This window comes from Vigna unguiculata, chromosome 3 (genome assembly GCF_037176805.1).
Source record: "Vigna unguiculata cultivar grain cowpea cultivar isolate G323 ecotype 2 chromosome 3, ASM3717680v1, whole genome shotgun sequence".
Taxonomy (NCBI): domain Eukaryota; kingdom Viridiplantae; phylum Streptophyta; class Magnoliopsida; order Fabales; family Fabaceae; genus Vigna; species Vigna unguiculata.
The window spans coordinates 3,644,975-3,670,218 of NC_140794.1; the positions used below are offsets into that span (position 1 = coordinate 3,644,975).

The window sequence follows — 25,244 nt, forward strand, 5'->3', positions numbered from 1 at the left end:
GCAAATAACTTAAATAAGTGAAACGATTTCATTAAACTATCTTTATTTGTTATTCTTTATGATAGGACTGATTCTATCCCGTTAATTATTCATTTGCAGAAATATTAGAATAAAAGAAAATCAAATGTCGCATTAACAATCTAAAATATCACTTAAGTGGTTTTTTGTCTGTGTTGAAACGGTATTTCACAAAACATTTTGAAAAAACATTGGTATTTTTTGAAGTAAATAAAAAGGAACAAAATGTGCTATAAATATTTTTTTCAAAAATATGAAAATCTATACTTCCAAATTTATATTTCCAGTTAAATTTGCAGATTTTAAATAAAACGTACTCCAAAATGTTCTAATCTTATCTTAGAAACTTTAAAATACATAATGATACAAACACCAATGAATTATTAATAAGCACTATTCCTATGTTGAACATAGGATAAGACAAGAACCCAGAGAGAGAGAAAGGTTTTTAAAACTAAATATATATTTAAATTTAACAAAAATGGATTTTATAAATAGTTTTTCTTTGATTTAAATCTTAAAATATTATGTACTCTTATAATATTTTTATTTCTTTCATGTCTGAACAAAGGGAAAACTTTGGTCATGACGTTTGGTTGACTATATGATAAATCTATTTAAGCAGAGAACGAAAAGAACAGACGAAAAAAATAAAATAAATAATTTGTGTTCAGAGTGAACGAGGTTGTTTTGTAATTTAGTAGTTAACGCCGTGAGTTGAATAACTTTATAACACCCTACACAACTTAAAATATTATTCATGCTCCACAAACTTTTACATCATACCTAAGTTTAATACTAATTCTGTCATTAACTAGCTCCTAATTCATGGCTTACACGTAAAACTCACAACGTTAATTAAAAAAGAAGGAGGAATGATAACAGCAAGAGGCAAAGCCTTTGTTACCATTTGTACCTTCCCGTGACCTTATACTGCATACATTCCCTTTTTTTTATTTAGTTTTTCTTTTTCAAATATCCATAATGTATATATTTTATTTGAAGCTTATAATCGGTGAAGTAGATTTCACTATCAACTCAATCCTTAAATTCATCATTTTTGAAAGATTTAATTAGTCGTTTAATTTTTGTATTTATTTTATTTTTATATTTATTTTTGTGTTAATTGAGTCTCTATTTTCATAAAATGATTTTGAGTGTTCATTTTCTTAAATTGTTGTTAATATGATTTAAAAATGTTGTTTCGAAATCTAAATTTGTCATGTATAAAAATCTAGGTCATTTTATATTTTAAAATTTATGATGTTAACACCTGACATTTCTAAAAATAAAAAATATTCAGATCTTGATAAGTATATATTCTGATACGTGACATTATGTGGTATTAATATTAACTTAATGAAAATAATCTCATTAAGTCATTTAAAAAAAATAATAAAAAAAAACATAAGAACTAAATTAAATCGTAAAGCAAATTATAAGAACTAAATTATTAATTATTATTTTTAATTGTTTTAATGTAAAATAAAAATTAGTGTTATTTGTTTACACACAACACAAAAGGTAAAACAAATGTGATAAGAAAAATCTCTTTACTTTGCAACTAGTAAAAGATGAATCTTATTAATGTTATATAAAGATTAAACATTAAAATTACGTTTAATTCGAGTATACTATATTTTAACCTTCCAAAATTACTGGTGAAAATTCACCAATAATTCTTATTATTCATAAAAATTAAAGGAAAAAAAAACTAATTAAAAATAAAATATTTTATAAAAATGTTATCAATAATTCTATAATTATTTTTAATACATTTTATGTTATAAGATCCAAATTACAATATTATTTGCATTAACTATTTTTAGGATAAAATACTTCAATTTAAAAAAACTACTAATAAAATAAATAATAGAAGATACTATTATTGGTTAGTATAAGTAGTAGCAACTTGTTCTAATAAGTAGTCCAAAACTAAATCCAAATCTTAAATTTGAGTGAGTATGGTCTTTATGAAAATGTGATAATTTTGGAACAAACATTTGACTCGAAATATACAATAAACAAATGAGATGTACTAAAAAAAACTAGTTTCTACCGTTTTACGTCTCAAAAAATAGTTTTGACAAAAAAAATGTTTAATTAGGAAAAAATTAATTGGGAACATAGACTAGCCTGTCACTAAAATTTGACTCATGATTAAAAAAAGTTAACTTTTTCATATTTTTTTTAATGGAACCGGTGATTTGAAGTTAATTAAATTTCGTTTTATAATAGAAATTATTTCTCTAAAAGTCTATTTTAGAATTTTTTATGTTATCTCTAGTTTTATTATAGATCTATTTGACATCACACATTACTTACTCAACGAGTATTTGATCACCTAATAAGTATAATACTTTAGCTCCTTAAATTTTAAACTTGAGAATTTTGTTCAGCAAATGGCTTGTTCAACAAAATTGCATAATTAAGAAAAATTGGCAGAATTCAAACCGATTAAAGTTTAGTCTTTCAAATACTTGTTAAAGTACAAAATTATATAACTAGTCTTAAAATAACCTTTCATCGATCGATTTTAACCCAATTGATATCAATTAAATTCATACTTAGACAAATCATGTTACCACACAAAAATTCATTTTTCACATTCTCATTTCAATAATAACCAACATCTCTATTGTACTCATTTAATCACAAATTTCATTCACACCACAATATCATACAATATAGCAATAAAAAACAACAAATAGCTAGTTTTCCTAACTTAGTCTAAGCCTCGCCGGCTTATTATAACTCTAAACACTTTCACTTCTATATGATGTAACATATACACATAAAATTCACATCAACAATTTGAATATATCACAATGATCTAGATAAATAGAGATTCCTCTTGAACCCAAAAAAATCACTTACAATAATTTATTCCATCTATACATGTATAATTCTAAAATGATTAAAAGAAGATAAAAATTCTCTCTTGTGAAATTTTTGATTGAGAAAAATGGTTTCTATATTAGTATTTTATAATATTCAAAAAGATGAGCATAGATAAAAAAATCTAAAAAGAAGGTAGAGAAAAAAAATACAATAATCCATAAATAAATGAAGGTCTTTATAAAATGAAATTAGACTAATTGATTTTTCTATTTACAAACTCTATGTTTTAGTAATAAAATATTAAAGCTTAATTTATAAAATATCACTTGTACTCAACTATATTTTAGATCTTTGCATTCTCTAATAAAGTTTTCGTCATTGAACATTCATTTGTCAGAAAAGAGATGAAAGTAAGTCTGTCTCATGTTTTCTTTCAACTTCCATATAAAACACACTACACTAAAATAATAAAGCTGGTGTATTATTGGAAAAAAAATATTAACAATATTTAATTTAGATTATAAACAAAGTTAAATAAACTCCATAATTTAAAGTTTGTGATAACTTTTAATTGTTTTCTAATTTTATCAAGAAAACTAATTTATATTTTATTATAAATTTAAGACAAACAAAATGACTAAATATTTGTCAAAATTGTTCTCTTTTTTAAATTGGTTGATTGGGTTTTCAGTCAGACACATAAATACATTTATCCTAATCCAACCATTTTTTTGTATGGGCTAAAGAGGATTGCGTTTGAATTGAGAGAAACTTTTAACATCTCAATCTTTAAACATGTTCTTTTATTCACAAGTTAATAAAGATTTAGATATATTTTAGTGTGTAAATTAACAAGTTTTGGTTTTTATTTTTACAAATATTATTTCTCTAAGAATGAGACTTATTATTTCACTCATAATATTTTATATTATAGCATTCAAGTCCGTGTTTCAAGTAACTTGTTCAAATATTATCTATTAATGTCTATGATATAGTGTCAACCTAGGATTTTTTTTCAAGATTATTAAACTAAATATTATTTGTCTTTCTTAAAAGAATGTTTTGAAAAAAAAAATTAAGTCATAAAAGAATAAAATTACAAAATCTTAAACTAAAACTTCACTCTATCTATAAAATCTCAAAACATTGTTTTTAAATTCTACAAAATATTTAGCCAAAATGAAAATAATGTCTTACAGAAAACAAAAAATAGAAAATAACCCCAAAATTATTTGGGCGGAGATATTAAAAAGGTTAGGAAGTGGAAATGAGAACGAGGAGGAGCAGGAGTGCCACCAACCACAACTGCTCGGTAGTAAGTTTTGGATTCCGAACCTCTTTTCTCTTTTTCATTTCAGTTTCAGAATCTCTTTTCTCAAGATTCTAGTGCTTCACTTTTCAAACATACAAGATTCCTTTTTTTTTTTTTTTTCCAGATTCTTATAAACATTCAATGTTGTACCAATGTTTTTCATCCATGTTTCTACCAATTCCGCCACACTTTAATTGCCCCACTCTATTATGGGAATTTTTTAGTTTGAGATCGTGTTGAGTCTAATCTTCTTTTTATTTTCGTGCAAATTTGAGATCATTAGGTTTACAAAAAGTTAGATGAGTTGGGTCTCTAGCATTTGTAACTTTTTTGACACTGTAACTCACACAAATAAGGTTCAGTTTTCTACCCCTCAAAAATGGAGGTTAACATGTCTAGTTACCTACAATATATAGAAATGATGTTGCTCGGTAATAGTGGGACACATTACTCCAACTGTTTGATGGTGTGTTTGACTGTTTGTTGGACAGTTAACTCACTTAAATTGGTGGGTTGGTGTTAAACTCTGTTTCTAACAAGGATAGAACTACACACTGATCTGTCTTTGTTGACTTTCAGAGACCAATTACATAGATGGAAGAAGAGGGCAAAATAACAAAAGGAAAATATGCTGCTGATATTTCCTCCATAAGAGAAGCACATGACCGAATCAAATCATTGGTTCATAAAACTCCGCTTCTGTCCTCCACCTCGCTGAATGTTTTGTCAGGAAGACAGCTCTACTTTAAGTGTGAATGTTTACAAAAGGGGTGAGGAGTGGATCTTTTATGAATTGCACAGAATTTAGGATACTGTTTTTTTGTCTCGTTCTTTTTCGGAGTTATTGATGTACTTTACAATCCCTCATAATTTTGTACAAGTGAAGAAGAAAAAATGATGACATACTTTCTCTTATATTCCATGACCATCAGGGGAGCTTTTAAATTTAGAGGTGCCTGCAATGCTGTGTTCTCTCTCAACGATGAAGATGCTTCTAAAGGGGTTGTAACACACAGCAGGTTTGATAGTAAATCTAGATTTCTTTTTTCTAATCAGAGTCTGTCAAGCTCTTCTGATCGTGTTTTACAAAATCAGTGGAAACCATGCTGCAGCATTGGCTTTGGCCGCTAAACTACGGGGGATCCCTTCATATATTGTTGTTCCAAAAAATGCCCCAACTTGCAAAATTGAGAATGTAAAGCGGTATGGTGGTCAGATTGTCTGGTCTGAGGCCTATGTTCAATCCAGGGAAGAAGTTGCAAACAAAGTGTGGCAAGAAACTGGTGCTATCTTTATACACCCGTATAATGATGGACGCATATTAAGGTACAAGTACAATGTTGATGATTGTATAATTTTTTTCTGTCTAGATGCCCTTCCATTCAACTCTTTTGGGGGATAAACTGGGGGTGTACCTGTACCCATTCTTTTCATAGCAATTTACCAATTAGATCATGTAGCATTTGGCCAATTTTTTCCCAGTTCTTAAAAGTAGAAGCTCCTTCAATTGGCATCTCTGTGTTGAAGGTTTTTTTTTCTTCTCTTCTTTCAATTTTCGCTTCTCTAAAATCGTGTTTGAACTTTGAACTAGCTTATTCTTTTTAAAGAAATCCGAAAAAAATCTGGGCCAAATGCAACCTAACTGCTGCTTTATGCTTTATTTGTTTCTACTGGCCTAGCTATAATTCATTGACACTTGAGCATCTCTTCTGATACTCTTTTGTCATTATTTTTATTTCTCACCTCACTTCTGAATGATTGCTAAGCTGTAAGAAAAATCCATGATATTATGTCACTTTTTGTTCTATTCAACATAAGAAACTTGACATGCTATAGGAACGTGTGACTTGCACACAATTGTACTTTTAACATATTGGATTGTTCTTGCAGTGGCCAGGGTACCATATCCTTGGAGATTCTGGAGCAAGCCCCACATATAGATACGCTAGTGGTACCCATAAGTGGTTTGTTCACTTTTTTGCAGTCAATGTCAACCAAATGCTGTTAAATTTTCATTAATTTGAGCATCTGCTTCTTGGTTTGTCAACTAATGAAAATGCAGGTGGTGGTTTGATATCTGGAATAGCATTGGCTGCCAAGTCCATCAACCCTGCTATTCGTATTTTAGCTGCTGAACCTAAAGGAGCTGATGATGCCGCCCAATCTAAAGCAGCTGGGAGGATAATAAGATTGCCTGAGACAGATACTATAGCTGACGGTCTTCGAGCATTTCTTGGAGATTTCACATGGTAAAATGTTCTTTAGTAATTAAGATAGTAAACTGAAAATAAAGTTTTGGCTCCTTTTTTGTTCTCAGTCATAGATTTTCTTCAATTTAGTATTATTTTACAGAGGAATTCTCTTGATTTGTCGTGCTTGTTAATGCACCATGTTATGATGGAACAGGCCTGTAGTACGAGATCTTGTTGAGGACATTATAACTGTTGAAGACAGTGAAATAATCAAAGCTATGAAACTGTGTTTTGAAATTCTTAAGGTTGTTGTAGAACCAAGTGGAGCAATTGGCCTTGCTGCTGTTCTATCCGATACCTTCCAGAATAATCCTTCTTGGAAGGAATGCAACCACATAGGAATAGTACTTTCAGGAGGCAACGTTGATCTGGCTGTGCTTTGGGATTCTTTGAAGAAAGAAAAATGACCTCTACTTTGCTTATGTTATGGAGACCTTCATTGCTCTAAATGAGTGTAAAAGCCATCTAGTTTTTATGGACAAGTCTTTTTCATTGCTTCAGGTTAACTTGTTGGGATTGAAATTCTGATTTTGTGAAGAATAATTTAAAGAGTCCTTCATTGGGAAGAGTATTCAATTGAGATTTCAGAAGACTTTTTACATAAAAAAATAATGTGGATTTTAAACGATTTTGTACAAAGGTAATGATTTTATTTTATTTTATTTCAAAGGAACTTTATTGTTAGAATTTTGTAGTTTGGGTTTGAAGGATTTTATGATATTACAAGAATTTAAGAGATTTCATATATTTTAAAAAATAAATCATAATTACTTTTCATCTTTATTTTCTTTTTGGAGGAATGCATTTTTACTTAATATTTTATTCTTCAAAATTACATGAATAAAAATGTGTTTTAGTGGTAGATAGTGTTGATATTAGAGTAAACTATCAAAGATACAAACATTTGATATTAGACTAGTAAGTTATTATTAAAATAAGAAATAATTCTATTATTTGCTATACATGGTCTTAAGTATAGAATTTTAAAGATTGGATGAGAGAAAAAAATGCATAGAATTAGGGTACAATTTTAAATATCATTCTTCTACCTTTTTATATCTTTTTGTGAAAGAAAAACTCAAGGAGTTCAAGTTATCTTGTGTACCTTATTTTGGACGAGTTTACGCATAAGCATTCCTGCAAGAGATAAAAAAAAATGTAAAATTCTCTCATAGAGAGTCTGTTTAATTTTTTAATTTATATTTAAGTTAGTCTTAACTCATGGAAAGTTGATCTCATTGTTTTCATATTTTTTTTCCCAAAATTTTATGGAAAAAGTCATTTAAATAGACTCCTAAATTACTTTCATGTTTAATAAGAATTTCCTAACACCCTAATACATTCCAACATTCTAATTCTTTCCCGATTAAAGTGTGCAATTGAGTTAAAATACTAGAAGAAATTAAAAGGAAAGGTCAAATAAAGAATTTGGTCAATTAATTTAAATTCTGTCAAGGGATATGGATTGATTTCATCAATTGATTTTAGGATTTTTTTTTTTTTACATTACTAGAATCTGTGATTTCCCATTTGCCGTTAACAAAAAATTGAAACAATACATAGATAGAATACAGAAGAAAGAAACTAACGTGAAAAGATAAAAATAAACCTGTGGCGGAAGAAAAAAATTGCAACAAATTTTATCCATTAATTTCTCCCTCAAGTTCTAATTTTCAGATGCTATTTCTAAAAGTTGCACCTCTCGTTGTGCAAAATAAAAGGCTCTTTGTTCGTTATTTTCTCTGCATACTAGTCATTGGGTCTATCGTTCTCATTTTCCAATCTCCATTGCTCAAATCACTTTCCTTTCATTCACATTTCGCAGGGCGCTTCTTTCTCATTGCTGGCAAAATGGTATGCATTCTTTGTCCCCTCTTTCTCTATTTTGCACACTTGTTCACAATGTTTTGTTCATAATCTTCGAGATAAATACCCTTTTCTTACCTTTTCATCTTTTGAAAAATAAATAAATATGGGCTATAACCTTTGGATGCACCGTCTTAAAAGAGAAACACTATTAGTATTGTATATAGTATTTGCACGTACCCACATTAAATTCAAGTTTTTCTTCATGTCTGGTGTGATTCTAAGAAGCTGTTAGTTATAGTTTTTCGTTCAAAACGGGATCTTTTGCCTCTTGGTTAAAATGATGTGTTATCATCATACCCTGTGACTGTTACCCAAAGATGATAGCTAGAAAGCAATTTTGCCACCTAGCTTTTCATCTGTGAATGTTATGGAAGTTGCATTGCTTTTCAAAATTCAATCTTTTTATTTTCCATCTGAGGATGAAGAACGAATAACAATCATTGAATCTAAAATTCGGGACATGAAATTTTGGGGTAGGCAAATGCAGCGTCCGGAATGGCTGTGCATGATGATTGCAAACTGAAGTTTCAAGAGCTTAAATCAAAGAGGAATTACAGGTATGTTGTGTTTAAAATTGAAGAACAGCAAGTGGTGGTTGAGAAATTAGGGGGCCCCACGGCAAGTTATGAGGACTTTATGGCCTGTTTTCCACCAAATGAATGTCGTTATGCTGTCTATGATTTTGACTTCACAACTAATGAGAACTGCCAGAAAAGCAAGATCTTCTTCATTGCATGGTACTCAATTTATATACAATTTGCCTTTGATTTCATAGTTCTGGCTGAACAAGATGTGAAGTTACAATGTAGTGTGTATACAATTGCATGATTCATTTTGTGGAGAAACAAATTATGTATATCATTGCAGATTAAGACAATATCTTCAACACTTTGTGTGCAGGTCACCAGATTCCTCAGCTGTGAGGATGAAGATGGTGTACGCAAGTTCTAAGGATAGATTCAAGAGGGAATTGGATGGCATTCAAGTTGATATGCAAGCAACTGATCCAAGTGAGATGAGCTTGGACCTTGTTAAAGCACGAGCCATGTAATTGGCCTTCTTCATCATTGTTATTATCTCTTATAAGTTATGGATTAATTCCCAACTATTCTGCAACCTTGGGAGCCATCTTTCTTTGCCTATTATAGCTTGGATTCAACAGCAATCACAAATCCAAAATGACATGCATATGCATCATTCTTCCGTGTACTCGATCCTTGTTCAGTTTTCTAGCGATCTTGGATTTCTGGCTTCTTTGAAAAGCCATGTGTAGTGGTGGGTTCAAGATCAGTAGCATGCATTTATTATATATCTTAAGTAGGTTCGTTATTCTCATACCGACCACTTGGTTTTTCACTTGATGAAGCTGGTTTTTGTGCAGAAGCTACTGAAGAATGATGGCACTGATATGTGTCTCATGTTTCTCCTTTTTTGTTAACTATTATGTTTCTTCATTTTCTTTCTCTCTTGTTTCGATTCGAAGTACTATAATCGAATAGTACGATACAGATAATGATGATATACATATCTTTTAATTTCCTGCTGTATATATCATCTTCTCACGTGTTAGATGACAGAAATTACTTTATATATGACTGTTGAATGCTAAAAAATCAGAACTAACAGTGATCATATACCATGAAAACGATAAAATTATTTAAAGTAATAAATGTGTATAAGTTTATGGTTAACATTATTGATATAAACTTAGAGTTTTTTAATTTTTATTCATGTGATAGTGAAACCTGCATCCTAATGTTACTATCCCTGAAAAGAAGTTGCACTAACAACACCAGCTTGATCACTGAATTTGGTCTAAAAAAGTTTGAAAAATAATGAATCTATTTATGATATTGAAGACTAAAGCACTCAACAATCCTTAATCTTCACTATTTCTCTATGCAATTAAATCACAAAATCTATCCAAAAAACTATCTCTAATAATTTCATTTTTTTTCGTATATATTAACACGTTTTAATAAATAAGAGGTTAAATAAGTACATCAATGTAATACAATGATAATTACAATCATTTACATCTTCTCTATAATTTGGTTGGTTAGATTTAGAAGATTTTTTTGAAAACCTAAAATTTAATTTTTAAAATTCAATGGTCTAATTTATTTTATGTGATAGATTTTGATCGATAATTTTAAGAAAAAACTAAAATAAAATATTCAAACGAAACATAATTTTAATATCTGATTCTTAGGTAAAGTTAATAAATTCATTATCTATCATTCACAGTAGTATGAACGAGTTTATATAATTATACCACTTTTACTTTATATATAAACAAGTTACGTGGGTGTACCCCTTTAATTATTGACAACACACTAATTACTAACTTTGGTCTAAAAAACGTTTTGAAAAATAATTAACCAATTAGCGATAAATAAGATCGAAAAACCATCTCTATTTTCATCCCAAATAAAATAAGACATTTATTTTTTTGTTACAAACATAGGAAAGATAATTATAATTTTTGTTAATATTTTCTTATTGAGGTTGTATATATGACATTGCATCACAAAGTAGAAAAATAAAATTAATATATATATATATATATATATATATATATATATATTTCTATAGTCATTTTCCTTTCTTTTAAATTTTAAATTAATATTTATAGTAATGCATTTTTAAAAAGATGTTTTAACCACTTTTTTTTTCAATTTCTTTTACTTACATATTTCCAAATTGGATATGGTAAAAGAAAAATAAATATATGATAAGGCATTTAATAATTAGAATATAAAATCAAAATAAATTGTCATATTAAAGACTTATAACATATATTATAAGTAAAAATTTTAGTAATATTTAGGAAAATATTTAAGATTATAAGGTTAACAAATTAATTTTAAATATTCTTATATTTTTATATAAACTAACAGAGTTGAAGCTTTTAAATAAAAATAAATAAACTGTTAATTTAATAAAAACAGTGCACCCTTCCTCTGTTCTAGCTTCTAGGGTTTTGAGATCAAAATACACTCACCCCTTGTCTAGAGCGCGCCTCTCTCTTTCTCTGCATCGCCATGGAAGAACCTCCAACTTCAGTTCCGGCGACAGCGTCATGCTGGAGCAACGTGGTGAAGAAGCAGCCACCTCCACCACCGCAGCACAACGTTCCAGTATTGGTGGAAACCACCGAATCCTCCAATGCCATCGCCGTAGCCGTTGTGGACGCCAACGCAGTCATCGAATCCGGCGAAAAGCTCCACGGCCTCGCCGACAAGTTCATCTCCATCCCTGAAGTTATGCAGGAAATCCGTGACCCCGTTTCCCGCCACAAACTCTCTTTCCTCCCCTTCTCCATTCAAACCATGGAGCCCTCCCCGGAATCCATCAATAAAGGTATTCGTAATTTTACCTAACCTTGAACTTTAAATCCTGCTTGTTAATTACTATACTGTTTCATGTTTCTTATTTTTTGCTTCAAATTATGTGTTAGAAATTTGGAATTCTAATGTAAATATTCTTTTTGTAGTTGTCAAATTTGCTAGGGCTACTGGTGATCTACAAACTCTATCTGATGTTGATATCAAGCTCATTGCTCTGACTTACACGTTGGAGGCTCAGATTCATGGGACCAAACATCTCAGGGATGCCCCTCCCCCTGTGCAAACGTTGAATGTGAAGAGGTTGCCTGAGAAGGACATGCCGGGGTGGGGTTCTAATGTGCCTAATTTGAAAGAGTGGGAGGCGTTGGAACAGGCGGAAGACTCTATGAATTCCAATTCGAAAATCCTTCCTTTGCAGGATCTGAACTTGAACATTGTTTCTCCTGATGATCACACTGTGGACGGTTCTGTGGAGAGGACGAGTGAAGCTGATTCGGGGATTCAGGATGGCGGTGAGGATGGGTTTACGAAGCCTAGGAGATTCACGCCTAAGAAAAAGGAGATAAAAATTGAGGGAAAAACAATGGTGGCTGATGGAATCGATGCGTCGCAGGGCGAGTTTGATGACAATGCTGGTGATTGGATGCCGGCTGTCAGTCGGAGTACTCACAGGAGATACTTGAGAAGGAAAGCTAGACGTGAGTATAATGAGTCGATATCCAGTACTCAAGATGAACAAGATTTGGAAGGAAAGGATGATAACGTTGGTGGGGATGTTGGTGTTTTAAATCAGCAAGTTCATGAAAGGGATCCTCAACAAGTTGAAAATGCTGTGTCTGAGAATAATCAGGTGGTAAAAGAGAACAAAGACAATGAAAGTATATATGAGATTCTCCAGCAAATGAGACTGGAGGAAGGTTCTCTTGAAGTTCTTGATGAGGAAAATAAACCAAGTTTATCTTCCGAAGAACTCCAGTCATACAATACTGGATTGGTGGCAACAGTACCTGATGGCAATGCAGATGTGGTCACTAAATCACGTGACAGTGAGATAAATACAGTTGATAGCCAATCAAATCACTTGGAAATTGCAAGTCAGACCAGTGAAGCTGCTGACTTTTCATATGCTGATGATGATGGTAGTGAGCAAAGTTGGATGGTTAGATCTTTGTCTGAATCAAGTGTAGCATGTATAACCGGTGACTTTGCAATGCAAAATGTTCTTCTCCAAATGGGTTTGCGCTTGCGGGCACCCGGAGGAACACAAATACACCAGCTGCACAGGTAATTTTAAGTAGCTTCAACAATATTGGATTACCTATCTTTGCTACGTGAAAGAAAAATTCAAATGCATATTCAACCTAGATGTTTTATTCTACATTTTGTTACATTATAATTATATAATGACATGTGTTTAATATTTCTAATCTATATATTTTCATTCTACACAGTATGCAGCGTGATAGCAAAATTTTAATGTGTTCTTATCTTTTAATCATTTCCATTCCAGATGGATACTCAAGTGTCATGCCTGTTACACTGTGACTGCTGAGATTGGTAGAATTTTCTGTCCAAAGTGTGGGAATGGTGGCACACTAAGGAAGGTTGCTGTCACAGTTAATGAAAATGGAATAGTAGTTGCAGCCCGCCGACCACGAGTTACATTACGTGGCACAAAGGTGAGTAGTGTGTTTGTTCAATTTTCCCGTGTCTTTCAGTTTGCTTGTCTTTTTCAATAGAAAAAGGTGTGCTGTGGCAGACATTTGGTGCACTAGTTTGGAGTTATTTGTGTCTTGAATGTTGAAACCTTAACTAGGTAACTTGATTCATCGGTGACTTGAGTAATAAATAATAGGTTTGGAATAAGAGTATGATGCATATGATACCTTTCCTGTGGATATGTAAGACTTAATAGGAAATTTTATCCCACATATTCTGGTTGATAGATGTTGATTTTAGTGTGTAGAATAATGTTTGTCAAGAATCATTCTATAAGTTACTGGCAATGCCATTCACATGATGATATGTTTAGAATCCTTGATACACACATTTATTCCTTTATGACTTTTACCTGACTTGATGTGCAGTTTTCATTACCTTTACCCCAAGGTGGAAGGGATGCAGCTACAAAGAACCCCATTCTCCGTGAAGACCAACTTCCTCAAAGGGTACTTTATCCTAAAACGAAGAAGAAAACCAGCAAACAGGTTGTGTGTATTTTTGTGTATTTAACTACTTATATATCTAATTGATTAATGTCCCATGGGAATAATGTCGTATTCTTTCATTTTTGTCCCCCAGTCAAATTAATTTCACATTAACCTGAACTTACTTAATGACCCTTTATAGGATGATGACTTTTTTACACCAGATAGTGTCTTCAGCCACCACACAGATAAGAAAGCTCCTTTCCAGCCTCCTATAAGGAAAGCAATGGCAGTTTTCGGTGGAAGGAGAAATCCAAATGACAATCACTACTCACGCTCCAAGCATAAATAGTGGATCTCGCCAATTTTGACTGATTTTATCTCCTAAATTTTGTTTTTATTGCTCGATTTTGAAAGTTAGTTGAAAATTTGTTGGGTTATGAAAAACATATCTAAGTGGGTCTCATTGTTTCTACATATCTAGCTGTCTATGATCTAGTTTAGCTGTCATGAGAATGAATGCTGAAAGAGTGAATGAATTAATTCCATGAGAATGGATGCTGAAAGAGTGAATTAATTAATTCCATGAGAATGGATTTCAGTTTTGCATCGTTTGTGTGGTACAACAGCAGTTTTTGGTTTTCATTTGTGAATGTCGTATGAGTTTTCGATTGTGTATCGAAATAAATGCATTCTCATTTAGATCTATTGTTATTTTAAATACAAAAATGAGTTGCATGTACATGTATCATAGATGTTATATTTTATGTAAGAGAAATTCGCTAAGCATAATACATATATGTACAGTATAAATCGATTGTCTTTAATCTTTTAATTTCCAAGCTAGTGTTTTTAGTGCAACAGTGTGATATTTTAACTCTTAAAATATTTAGAATGATATTATTTATGTTCACACGAATTTAATAAACAAAGTAGTGATTTTAGGTATTGAAAAAACCACAATATACAAAATGTTCAATAGAAGTAAATCAATATGACATACCCATTTTATGAAATTAAAAATAATAATTCTGTATTTTATAAATAGATAGAAAGGAAGAAACTTTTCATTAAATCAATACTGTTACTTCTCGAAGTGAATATAACAAAAAGAAAACAAGTTATTTTTTTGTCGGAACAGTACATGAATTGTACATGTCTAATTTCTGGTATGCATTCAAAGTGGTCTCAACCATCCTGTCACTCAAATTAATATTGGGATGTTAATAATTTTTAGGCTCTGCCCACTGGTCCTTTTCGGAGAAACAGACGTACGATGGATCTAGACATTAAGATTCAAAGTTCCGCAGAACTGTGTCTGTCTCTAACACAATCCTTGACTCAACCGCAATATCTTATCCGGAAATGTCATGCAGTGCAGTTCAGTCTTCAAGCATCTCCAACAACCGATTTAATGCTATAGTTAAGTTGATTCTGAAATGATTGATAGTACTTTACTTAAAAAATATTTAGGTAAATTAAAATTAGAATCCTTTTAGATATAGAATTACTAGAAAGATGATTAATGTTAATACAAATGAAATTGTACAATAACAGAAGCCATGCCCTTTGGTTAATGACTTAATGTCATGCTGCTTTCTTTACAAAACGTGGCACTAAAACAAATGCTCCACTGACAGTGGAAATAATTTACATGTCTGTGGGAATGGGATTAAACAAAACAAAACTTGGCCAAGTGCACAAAGATTCCAACAGCTGCAAAGGGACATTAAAACCATACAAAAACCTTAATGATGCGTTTGATTTGAGAAACATGTTTGATCGTTGGCTCACATCAATCATGCATTACCCAGTGGCCATATAACTGTCCTTTTCTTATGTTCATATGAACATGTTTGATAGAATCATAAAAAAGAAAAGGAGAAGTAAAGACAGTTGTCCAACACATTTTTTTTCCATTCATTTATCACTTTCTACGTGTCAACCACCGCTATACAAGGTTACCTCACGATGCATTAACCCTTGCACATTCCCTTTTTTGTGAACAATCATTTACAGGTAAGATACAAAACTAAATAGATAAAAATGGAAAGTTAGAAATGCATTATGGTTATAGGTCTGCTTCAGTAGCAGTGTTTGGTGTGTGGTTAGTTGAGTATTATTGAGTGAATTATGATGAAAGGGCAAGCTCAGCCCAAGCCAGAGATGATGCCTTTAGCTCCACATTTATTGATGTGTCTATTCTGCTCTCCAACATAATGCATAATTCACGCATTGATGGACGGACAGAAGAATCAGGGCTGATGCAAAGAGTTATCACCTCACATATTGCTTTGAGGTCTTCATATCTAAAATGTTTCAACTCAGGAGCCACCACATATGACATTACTTCTGGCATTTCAAGATAGTCCCTGGCCTGCAACACATGAGTTTAACATTCAACATTTGATGCATTAAGTGATGCCATAGAAAAACCAATCAAAATTTTGGCTAAGTTTCTTACCCAATCCACCAAGTACCCTTTGTCCTTGCAGTATGGAGGTCTTCCACTGATTATCTCCAGTAGAAGTACACCAAAAGCATATATGTTTCCTTTGGGGTCGACATGGCGTGCTTCAAGGGAGTTTGGTAGAACACAAACAGGACCTTGGCTGCTAACTGAACCAGAATTTTTTTCTGATCTTTCAAGAACGGTCTTCCAACTTTCAAAATCCACCAGCTGAAATTTAAGGTTCATTGCAATCAGAAAAATAACATAAGACATAATAGGTGTATGCTAACTGACTCTCGTCCTTATTTTTCAGTGCAGTAAGATATTCAGCACAATCATAGTTATAACTTAAACTCGATGCGTGCACACACACCTTAGGTGAAAAATCTTCTGTGAGGTAAACAGCATTGGAATTCAATTCTGAGATGGTGAATGGTGGCTCAATTTCATTGTGCAAATACTTGAGTCCACGTGCAATGCCAATGATAATTTTCATTCGCCGTGTCCATGACAACTGGCACCCTTCTCCATCTGCATTTATGATTTCATTCATGTTTTAAGGAACTGAAACAAAAAGACTAGTACACGAGCAAGAACTGTGACTTACAACAATGCAGGTGATCATAAAGTGTTCCGTTTGATGCATATTCAAAAACCAGCATCCTCGTAAATGGACTGCTCTCTCTACAATAGCCTAGCAGTTTTCCTGCGTTATCATGATCTAACCTTGCCAAGTCTGCCACCTGAATTGCATCAAGAGCAGAAAAATTTAATGAGTAATTTCATCATTTGTCTCTCAATTCTTGCTCACTGTAAGCATGACATGTTAAGAAGTGAATTTTAAGTCTAATTCAACCTCATAAAACCAGTTTATAAGATTAAGTTTGCATCCACTTATATATTATGATTTGACCTTATCAATGTGAGACTTCCAACATGAGTGTTTCATTTCATTTACCTCTCTTTGAAAATAGAGCTCAAGGTATCCCGTCCAATTTTCTTCCTTGATGCAGAGGGAAATTACAGCAATCTCGGGTCCACCTTTCATCGTACCCTTGTACACCACACTATCTGGTGAGGACCCAATTATGTTGCTGAAGTCTTCACAGGCCACTTCAAGATCCTGTCTGCTATACCTTGTCACATCCTTCAACATCTCCGAGTCTGCTCATTGATAGAGTTAAATGTTCAAAACATCTATACAAAAACATCAGTAGTAAACACATAACAGAAAGCAAAGAAACCAAACCTATATGTATTGCCAAATAATCTTTTCCGCTTCCAGATTTTTTCCAAGGTATAATGATAGATGATTTGTTGTTACACCTTTGAATTGCAGTGAGAATACCAATAACAAAGAGAGAACCAACCATGGTTCCCGTCACTATTTCTAGAGCCAAAAGCCAAGCAGGTTTCGATGTTTCTTTATGCTTGGTTACATGCTTGTTAGCAGATTCGGACTTTGGGTTCACTACTGGACCGCTTTGGGCCGGTGAAGCACCTGCTATTCAGTAACAATTTCATTATTTGATGTAAAACAAACAAGAACAGATATAGTACAAAGGATCAAATGCATATGCGATTCACAAAAGTTTGTATTATCCATTATTTCGAAGTAGTTACAATCCTAATCATGTGTTCAAGTTGAGATGCAAAAAATATTATGTCATACATACCGCATTGCACCAAAGTCCTCTGTTTTATGTCTTTGATATGGAAACAATTTCCTTGAAAGCTTGATCTGCATGATGGAGTTCATCTTTTCTAAGAAAGGAGGTTTGACTAAAATGCAACTTAACAAGAAGATCAATAGAGTAGTACCTCGGAAGATACTTCAAGCATTTGGGTATGCTGCCAACGAAAAAGTTATATGAAAAATCTGCTACTTTTAACTGAGATGAACGACAGAAGCCAGTTAAATTTACACCTGAGGCATACCTGAATAGGAATAATGAGTCAGATTGAGATCCAAGTTTTAATGCTGCAACGTATCCATAAACAAACTACACTGGTTTTTCAAAAATATTTACTCACATCTCATGCACATTTGAAGAAAAATTTGAACTGCTACCACCAGGAAGAGATCCTTGAAGCTTATTCCTGTCCAGTTGAAGTTCTTGAAGGTATTTCAAATTTCCTAGCTCCGGAGGTAGCCTACCAGTCAACCCATTCGACTGCAGGTTTCTGCAGGAATACATGGAAATGAAAACACAAGTCCACAAAATAATTTGAGAGTCCAATTTTGGAATAAAGTCCTTTTACATTTTCATAAGTTGGGTCGAATTTCCAATCTCCGGAGGAATTGGTCCAGATAACTGATTCATTCCCAAATCCAACACCTTAAGAGATTTCAACATGCCCAATTCTTTAGGTATTATTCCAATGAGATTGTTGCCATGTAAGATCCTGCAGCGATAAGAACCAAAAATTAGTCACAGCCATGATATTGAAGTACTATAAGTCATGGTAATAACACCGAATCACCAAGGTTTGGAGAATGATGTAAGGATTGCAGAAACAAGGAACATACAGTTCTTGTATGTAGGTGATTTTCCCAAATTCTGGAGCAAGAAACCCCCTCAACGAAGCCCCTGATATGTTACTGCAAAAAATGAATCCACTCTGTCGTTTTAGGAATGTGCTAGCTCAGGAAAGTATGCCATTAATTAAACATCTCAGTCATGGTTCATGAAGCACGTCACATTGCAAGAAATGAACTACATGTTATAATGGATCCATGGTATCTTACAGCTTGATGACATGATCTCGCGTTCCAGTGCAAGAAACACCATTCCAGCCACAAGGATCTGACTCCAGAGTATTCCAGTTGGACAAAGCCTTATGTGGATCTTCATAAACAGCTTCTTTGAATCTTCTAAGTGCCCAAACTGAGAAAAAAAAAATCTACAACTCAAAAATATATTAAAAAAGAACAGAGTAAATGCTTCATTATTGTGAATGTATACTGTAGTTAGCCAAGACAAGAATGCAAACCAATTAATCGATCTTGAAACTTTCAAGTTCACACAAGAACCAGAAATGGTAAATTTTGCTACGTGATCCCAACAGAAGTCAACACAAGCAAAAACTCGAGATCTGAGAGAGAAAGTGAGTTCTCAGCCATAACTCTTACCTTCATTTGAAGGCACCCTGACAGAAGCCACAAAAGAGAGCACGGAAACCAAACCAAGCAACAACAGTAAAGTACACAACTTCATGTTCTTCTCCCAAAATTTTCTACACTATGTTGCTTCTGCTTCTTCTTCTCCCTCGTTCGTTAGCCACCGCCAAGGTGGTCTTCCCAACAAAAGTATAACTCAGCAAAAAAGAATATGAAACTGAATTTCCCAGAACATGCAGGGATTTATACCCAAAAAAGAAAAAGATACAAACTTGGCCAAGTTGAGAAGTTCAGAAAATGCACACTGCTGATAGAGTTTTAAATGGTGGATTTGAGAGGTGTGAGGAAGAGGGTGACACTGACACTGGACTATACTAAAGTCTGAAGACAACCCAGAAGAGGATGAAACTTGGATTCAAAGAGAGTTTATCCAAGTTTGGATTTTGATGGCACTGAGTGAGGCCGATGGAAAAAAAAAGGACCTTTTTATTTTGAATTATGTTAAAAATGGCGGTTTGTGGATATCTTTAAGGTAAAAATTATTTTGTTTTTGTGTATTGTGTTCTTGGGACTTGGACTGTGCATCTGTCTTTCAAAATGAAAGCTATATGCAGTGATTAGTGTTTGCCATAGAGAGGTCCTGATTGCTATGTACGTCTTCTATGTCGTCACACACGAGAACTTGGTATCGTTAAATCCAGATTCTCCTTCAATTAAACCACTATTATCACTTCAATTTATCGCTTTCTTCTCTCTCAAACACTATTAATACTTTTATGTATATTCAATCTCTTAAATGAGAATGCCAATTCAAATAAGTTTCACACGCAGTTCAAAAATATACCAGGATGTTTCTTAAAAGAAACATTTTTCTAAGGATAAAAGTAAAAAGAAAAAAATGATAATTCTACATATAAATAGAAAGTTAAATAATTAGGAATCTTGAAGTAAAACAACCCATTAGTTAATTCCTGTTATACTTCTGTAAAAACAAAAAAAGACATATACAAATATATGGAAACAATATTCAAATATGTATTTGAAGTAAAAATAAAAATGGCGTTAGTTTGTTGTTTTGTGGTCCAAGTTCTTGAGTAATGAGAATAGATATAACGATTTATTGTAACAAATAAATAATAAAGACAAAAATGACATGAACTGACTTTTCGCACAACATAAATTTACTCCCCATACCCATTTTTAAATCTCCCATTCTCTAATTAATAAAAACAAGTATTAATGAGTAGAGTGTACGTTTTATTTTATGAAAAACAAGCAGAAACAATAAAGATGTTTTTTTAATAATTACTCTCATGTTTGTATACATTTAAAGAAATTACTCTATAAGCATTCCTGACATTAAAAGAAAAAATATAAAAAATTTACCGATTAAAATTAGTTTTAAATAAGTTAAAAATAAAAAAATAAAAAATTGTATGAAAATTTTAATGCACAACATAATTTTTAATTTATAAAAAAAGTTTTTTTTTCTCATGTAAATGAGTGAAGAAAATGATAATTTCAAAGTAAATCATTTGTAATTTCCACCCATATTCAAAGTTATAAATTCTATCAATTTCTTTAAAAAAAAATTATTTTTTTCCATTAAGTAGTCAATGTCACGAATGAACCACGACCGCGAAAAGTCAATTTTAATAAATAATTTTCATTAAGAATATTACTACTAAGCAAATCAATGATTTAAATTGTATGGTCGATGTTTAGTTAGGTGATATATATGATAAGCAAAAGTGCTTTTTGAAAAAGCAACGAAATGCTTCGAAAATTCCACGTTCACAGTTGTTCTCCATCTAAATCCATTATTAAACCTAATGTCACGCGTCAAACTATATTTTTAGTCTTTCATTACATAACAACTCCTTCCCCTACCCTACATTTTTTTTTCTTTTCTTTCTAATTTCTGTTTTTTTTATCAACAATAAACCAATCAACTAAATTTTCTAACATAAATTTATCAACCATCAACCATGTTACTAAATAGTTCATAGCAATAACACAATTAACTAAAACAAAATCAAAATCAATATTATTGATAATTAAGAAGAATATATAATTGTTTTATGTCATTAATGTATATTATTTTGAATTTGAAAGTTATCGATGAAGTAGTAAAAAGTAGGTATTTTATTTTGTTGAGAAAAGAAGAAGTGGTTGGTGTTTCTATTTGAACAACTTAGGTATATATACATAGAGAAAGAAAAGTAATGTTGATACATAAAGGGCAAGGTTACTAAATAAGAAGAGCACTTGATTTGATTTTGACATATTGTATTAATGGTGGTAAGAAAAAGACAAATGAAGATATTGTTTAAGTTGAAGGGCCCCGAAGAACAGTGCTTCCAAGCAAGATCCTCTTTAAAGAGTTGAGTACATTTAAAGGAAGGAACCTAATTAATAATAATCATCTTCAACCAGATTGCACCTTCAAAACCCAGTTAAGCTGTGCCAGAACACCAAATGAAACAACTCAAGATGCATTCCATGCTGGACATGTAGTTTCTTAATTAACAATAATGTTTTATATATAATGTTTTCTGGTTTCTGGTTTAGGTTTTGTGGAAGTTGCAGCATCCTCACACATCCATGTTGGAGGAAGCATTCCTTTCACCTGGCATGGAGAATCCCCCCATGTGCATGCTTTTCATCAGGGCCCCCACATGCTTTTTCCTTCTTCTTTTTTTTTTTCTTTTCAAAATACTCTCTCTTCCACACCAAACACAAATTCCTCAAGTACTTCACTTTCCCTCTTCTTTGTTACCTTTCTTCATTTGGTTACCATAGTCCTATCAATATCTTCTTTACCATTTTTTTTCCTCTATTTGCTTTCGTGCCATAGAAGAAATTTTCAAGCTTCCTAGAAGGTGTCTCCTTAATGAAAATAAAGGAGAATAATCAGTAGAAAATCAAGCGCGATATTCAATTATGATAGGACAATTGATGTTACATAAAACAATATTTTTCTCAACAATTGTCTTTCAAAAAAATCTCATACTTGGATTGTGACTCAGTCCAGTTTAGCTGATCTTTATCATAGAACAATTATGCAATCCGCAATACCTTAATATTATAGTTAATTAAGATTAGAGATAAAGTATAAATTTATATTTCAAATAGAATGAAAAATATTATATGTAAAAAATTCATAAATATATTTTTTTTAAAGTTTTAGATTAAAGATAATGTTATATATATATATATATATATATATGACTCAAATCTCGTGATTATTAAAATTTTATTGAAATTTTATGATAAATCTCTTCGAAAAGTACATAGTAGTATTCAAATTGAAAATTTGTTAATATTTGATCGAGAAGAAATATATAAATATGGAAAGAACTCACTTTACATTTTGCTTTAAACTTCTAAACTTATTAATAACTAAAATAAAAACAAGTTTAAGTTGTTGTAGATATAAAAAATATATGTTAAAAGATGTTACCATGAATCATCCTATTCATGAAAATTCGTCTTAGAAACAACTAAAAAAAAAGTTAATCTATGATAATTATCATTAAGTAAAGTAATTAATTAAAGAGAATACTCTATTTTGTAAGACATAATAATACAATTCTTGGCTATGATTCTTAATGAACAAAAGTGATGAGATTATCATGTTTCTCCGACACTAATCGAGTCAGCATAATATGTTGGGGACAGTGCTAATTAGTTCTTATTCTTATGGTGAGAGCAAATTTGCTTTGCTTTATTCCCTACCATGTTTTCTTTTTGCTAATATCCTTACAAGTTAGTTTATCTGTCCCATTCGTAATGAAAATTGATTCAAAAGCAAGTAATTGGAACTTTCGAAGTTTGGTTAAGAGTTAGACACAGGGACACATAACATTGGTTAATTTTTGGAAAGGAAGAGCACTATGAAATTAGTGACCTTAAAAGTGGCTTATGCCAATTAATTTTAGGGTTTGAAGTCAAAATTTTCTCTCTTACTTTCAAATTTTCCATTGCAGCAACTTGTTTTAAATTCAAGGAAATCACAGAAACAGAATCTTTTAGTTCATAATTACATCAAACTTCACGCTTAAGCATTCCTTGGACCTTTTCTTTTTACTTTGCAGCGCCCGAGAATTCAGGTTTCATTATAATCCATAATAGAGCATTAAAAAGAAAATGATATTTTAACTCATTTTTTATTTATTTTTAACTCATTGTTTCAATTACCATTAAATAATTTTTTCTGATTTTTTTAATGATGTAATGTGATGATCTAATAGTAATTGAAATGGTGGATTAAAAATAAGTAAAAAAAAGTGGGTTAAAGTATTATTGTTCTACTTTTAATATGTTAAAATTTAAAATTTAAAAGTTTAGAAAAATTAAATAAATTAGAAATGAATTAAGCAAACTAAATTTAAATAAATATTTTTTAAAAATCTAAACTAAAAATCTTAAAACTGAAATAATTAAATAAATAAATATTTTTAAAATATGTGTAGATTTTGAAAACTGGATTCAACTTTTTTAGGTTATTATGGAAAGGTATATTACAGAACTATGGGCTCAGTATCAACATCAGCGTCACACCACCTCCACGATAATGGGCCATCAAACTATCAAGGTTTGTTGGGCTTATTTAATGGTTCGCTTCACTATCAACCATCCAATGTTATCTACTCACGCAAATAAACCTAACAGAATTAGATCTGGATTATTTTATTTTACTAAAAAAATACTATTCAATTTTATATATATAATCATATAATTATTATATAAAGATTTAATTTACTTCTTCTATTTTGGATTTCAATATATTACTTATTTTTAATAATTACAACATTTATTAGAAAATTAAAATTTTATTTAGTTATTACCAAAAGGTTTGTATTGAGTAGAAAGAGAGAAGCACTCAGGAGAGATAAACTCTAACTCTGTTAACCATTTATTGTTGATGATATTTCACATTCTTTTATTAATTATAGAGACGAAATTGGCACATAACGAAATACAATTTTGGTAATTAATTTAAAGACAAAAAAGCATATTTAACTCGTAATAAAAAATATTTTTAATTTTTTTCTCAATATTTCATTTAAGATTTAACTGGTAGCTGCGGTGATTACATATAAAAATTACGTATATAATATTTCGTTATTATATTTGTAAGACCCACTAAACGTTACAATATTACTTTCCAATTCACATATTTTTTTAATTGAGGTTACTTCTATTTTGCTTTTGTTCGTAATATCATCATTAGTAATCTGATTCTGGAGGTTGTATATATTTTCTTAAATGGGCCAACATTGGAGTCCATCGTCTATCTGGGCCCAAGTCAAGCGAAGCATAAATTTTTAGACCTTACAACAAGTGAACAAACAAAAATTTAAGAATAATTAAACTTGATCGAGTTTTTACTAAAAATATTATTAAATTTTTATCACTCGTTTATAATAAATATAATTTACGAAAAAAAATGAATTTATATGATAACGGACAAATAAATGGTAAGAGAGAAAAAAAGTATAAGACAAAATATATAATACAATTGAGTCAAACTTTTAATTTTTCTTTTCCAAAATAGTTTTCTAAAAGCATGATAAACATTTTCTTATTATTCTAATATGAAAAAGATGTTAGAACTTAGAATTTTCTAAATTGTGGTATGAAAATATAAAATCTTTCACATGTAGTGATTGTTCATAAAACACATAATATATTATCATAGCTACTAAAACTCGTACATGTCCATCCCAATTAATGTATATGATATGATAAGTGTTAGAAGTATGATTGTTGTACAAAATATTAATGCACGTATTCTAAGTATGATAACGTACGTATCATCATCTAAATTTATTAATAAGCACAAGTTAGGTATTTGTGAGTTGTTTCTTTCTTTTCTT

At 31.3% G+C, this 25,244-nt stretch overlaps 4 protein-coding genes across 7 annotated transcripts; 3 read left to right on the top strand and 1 right to left on the bottom strand.

Moving 5' to 3' along the window:
• The first annotated feature begins 4,046 nt into the window (after positions 1 to 4,046).
• Positions 4,047 to 7,003, top strand: SR (serine racemase). 2 transcript variants are annotated; one of them, XM_028061021.2, is made up of 7 exons: positions 4,047 to 4,174; positions 4,751 to 4,941; positions 5,104 to 5,190; positions 5,267 to 5,497; positions 6,062 to 6,135; positions 6,234 to 6,420; positions 6,578 to 7,003. In XM_028061021.2, the coding sequence occupies exons 2-7, from the start codon at positions 4,766 to 4,768 to the stop codon at positions 6,828 to 6,830; spliced, it is 1,008 nt and encodes a 335-aa protein (XP_027916822.1). In that variant the 5' UTR covers positions 4,047 to 4,174; positions 4,751 to 4,765; the 3' UTR covers positions 6,831 to 7,003. The 2 variants fall into 2 exon arrangements, with proteins under 2 accessions (XP_027916822.1, XP_085526907.1); XM_085670781.1 differs by having other exon boundaries at positions 6,258 to 6,420.
• Positions 7,004 to 8,078: 1,075 nt separating this feature from the next.
• LOC114179491 (actin-depolymerizing factor 7-like) lies at positions 8,079 to 9,882 on the top strand. Its single transcript, XM_028065846.2, has 3 exons — positions 8,079 to 8,277; positions 8,770 to 9,029; positions 9,193 to 9,882. The coding sequence occupies exons 1-3, from the start codon at positions 8,101 to 8,103 to the stop codon at positions 9,341 to 9,343; spliced, it is 588 nt and encodes a 195-aa protein (XP_027921647.2). The 5' UTR covers positions 8,079 to 8,100; the 3' UTR covers positions 9,344 to 9,882.
• A 1,373-nt stretch (positions 9,883 to 11,255) lies between these two features.
• On the top strand, positions 11,256 to 14,400 carry LOC114178592 (RNA-binding NOB1-like protein). 2 transcript variants are annotated; one of them, XM_028064594.2, is made up of 5 exons: positions 11,256 to 11,655; positions 11,789 to 12,926; positions 13,153 to 13,321; positions 13,730 to 13,849; positions 13,992 to 14,400. In XM_028064594.2, the coding sequence occupies exons 1-5, from the start codon at positions 11,337 to 11,339 to the stop codon at positions 14,139 to 14,141; spliced, it is 1,896 nt and encodes a 631-aa protein (XP_027920395.1). In that variant the 5' UTR covers positions 11,256 to 11,336; the 3' UTR covers positions 14,142 to 14,400. The 2 variants fall into 2 exon arrangements, with proteins under 2 accessions (XP_027920395.1, XP_085527264.1); XM_085671138.1 differs by having other exon boundaries at positions 14,014 to 14,400.
• Positions 14,401 to 15,685: 1,285 nt separating this feature from the next.
• Positions 15,686 to 20,001, bottom strand: LOC114179712 (putative LRR receptor-like serine/threonine-protein kinase At1g63430). Of its 2 annotated transcripts, none has more exons than XM_028066132.2 (13): positions 19,375 to 20,001; positions 18,991 to 19,129; positions 18,772 to 18,843; positions 18,504 to 18,647; positions 18,276 to 18,425; positions 18,063 to 18,179; positions 17,918 to 17,982; positions 17,491 to 17,745; positions 17,200 to 17,405; positions 16,849 to 16,984; positions 16,615 to 16,772; positions 16,254 to 16,469; positions 15,686 to 16,166 (listed from the first exon to the last, which is right to left on the bottom strand). In XM_028066132.2, the coding sequence occupies exons 1-13, from the start codon at positions 19,457 to 19,459 to the stop codon at positions 15,921 to 15,923; spliced, it is 1,989 nt and encodes a 662-aa protein (XP_027921933.1). In that variant the 5' UTR covers positions 19,460 to 20,001; the 3' UTR covers positions 15,686 to 15,920. The 2 variants fall into 2 exon arrangements, with proteins under 2 accessions (XP_027921933.1, XP_085527263.1); XM_085671137.1 differs by having other exon boundaries at positions 17,491 to 17,742; positions 19,375 to 19,999.
• Between the last annotated feature and the right edge of the window lie 5,243 nt (positions 20,002 to 25,244).

What these genes read in the sequence shown, in the direction of transcription:
- SR (XM_028061021.2), top strand. Translation starts at nt 4,766, where the DNA reads ATGGAAGAAGAGGGCAAAATAACAAAAGGAAAATATGCTGCTGATATT. An exon ending in TGTGAATGTTTACAAAAGGG is followed by an intron (nt 4,942 to 5,103) that starts GTGAGGAGTGGA and finishes CATGACCATCAG; the next exon opens with GGGAGCTTTTAAATTTAGAG. An exon ending in AATGATGGACGCATATTAAG is followed by an intron (nt 5,498 to 6,061) that starts GTACAAGTACAA and finishes TTGTTCTTGCAG; the next exon opens with TGGCCAGGGTACCATATCCT.
- LOC114179491 (XM_028065846.2), top strand. Translation starts at nt 8,101, where the DNA reads ATGCTATTTCTAAAAGTTGCACCTCTCGTTGTGCAAAATAAAAGGCTC. An exon ending in TTCTCATTGCTGGCAAAATG is followed by an intron (nt 8,278 to 8,769) that starts GTATGCATTCTT and finishes ATTTTGGGGTAG; the next exon opens with GCAAATGCAGCGTCCGGAAT. An exon ending in AAGATCTTCTTCATTGCATG is followed by an intron (nt 9,030 to 9,192) that starts GTACTCAATTTA and finishes CTTTGTGTGCAG; the next exon opens with GTCACCAGATTCCTCAGCTG.
- LOC114178592 (XM_028064594.2), top strand. Translation starts at nt 11,337, where the DNA reads ATGGAAGAACCTCCAACTTCAGTTCCGGCGACAGCGTCATGCTGGAGC. An exon ending in CCCGGAATCCATCAATAAAG is followed by an intron (nt 11,656 to 11,788) that starts GTATTCGTAATT and finishes TTCTTTTTGTAG; the next exon opens with TTGTCAAATTTGCTAGGGCT. An exon ending in CAAATACACCAGCTGCACAG is followed by an intron (nt 12,927 to 13,152) that starts GTAATTTTAAGT and finishes TTTCCATTCCAG; the next exon opens with ATGGATACTCAAGTGTCATG.
- LOC114179712 (XM_028066132.2), bottom strand. Translation starts at nt 19,459, where the DNA reads ATGAAGTTGTGTACTTTACTGTTGTTGCTTGGTTTGGTTTCCGTGCTC. An exon ending in TGCTTGAAGTATCTTCCGAG is followed by an intron (nt 17,983 to 18,062) that starts GTACTACTCTAT and finishes TCCATCATGCAG; the next exon opens with ATCAAGCTTTCAAGGAAATT. An exon ending in AGCTCTATTTTCAAAGAGAG is followed by an intron (nt 16,985 to 17,199) that starts GTAAATGAAATG and finishes GATGCAATTCAG; the next exon opens with GTGGCAGACTTGGCAAGGTT.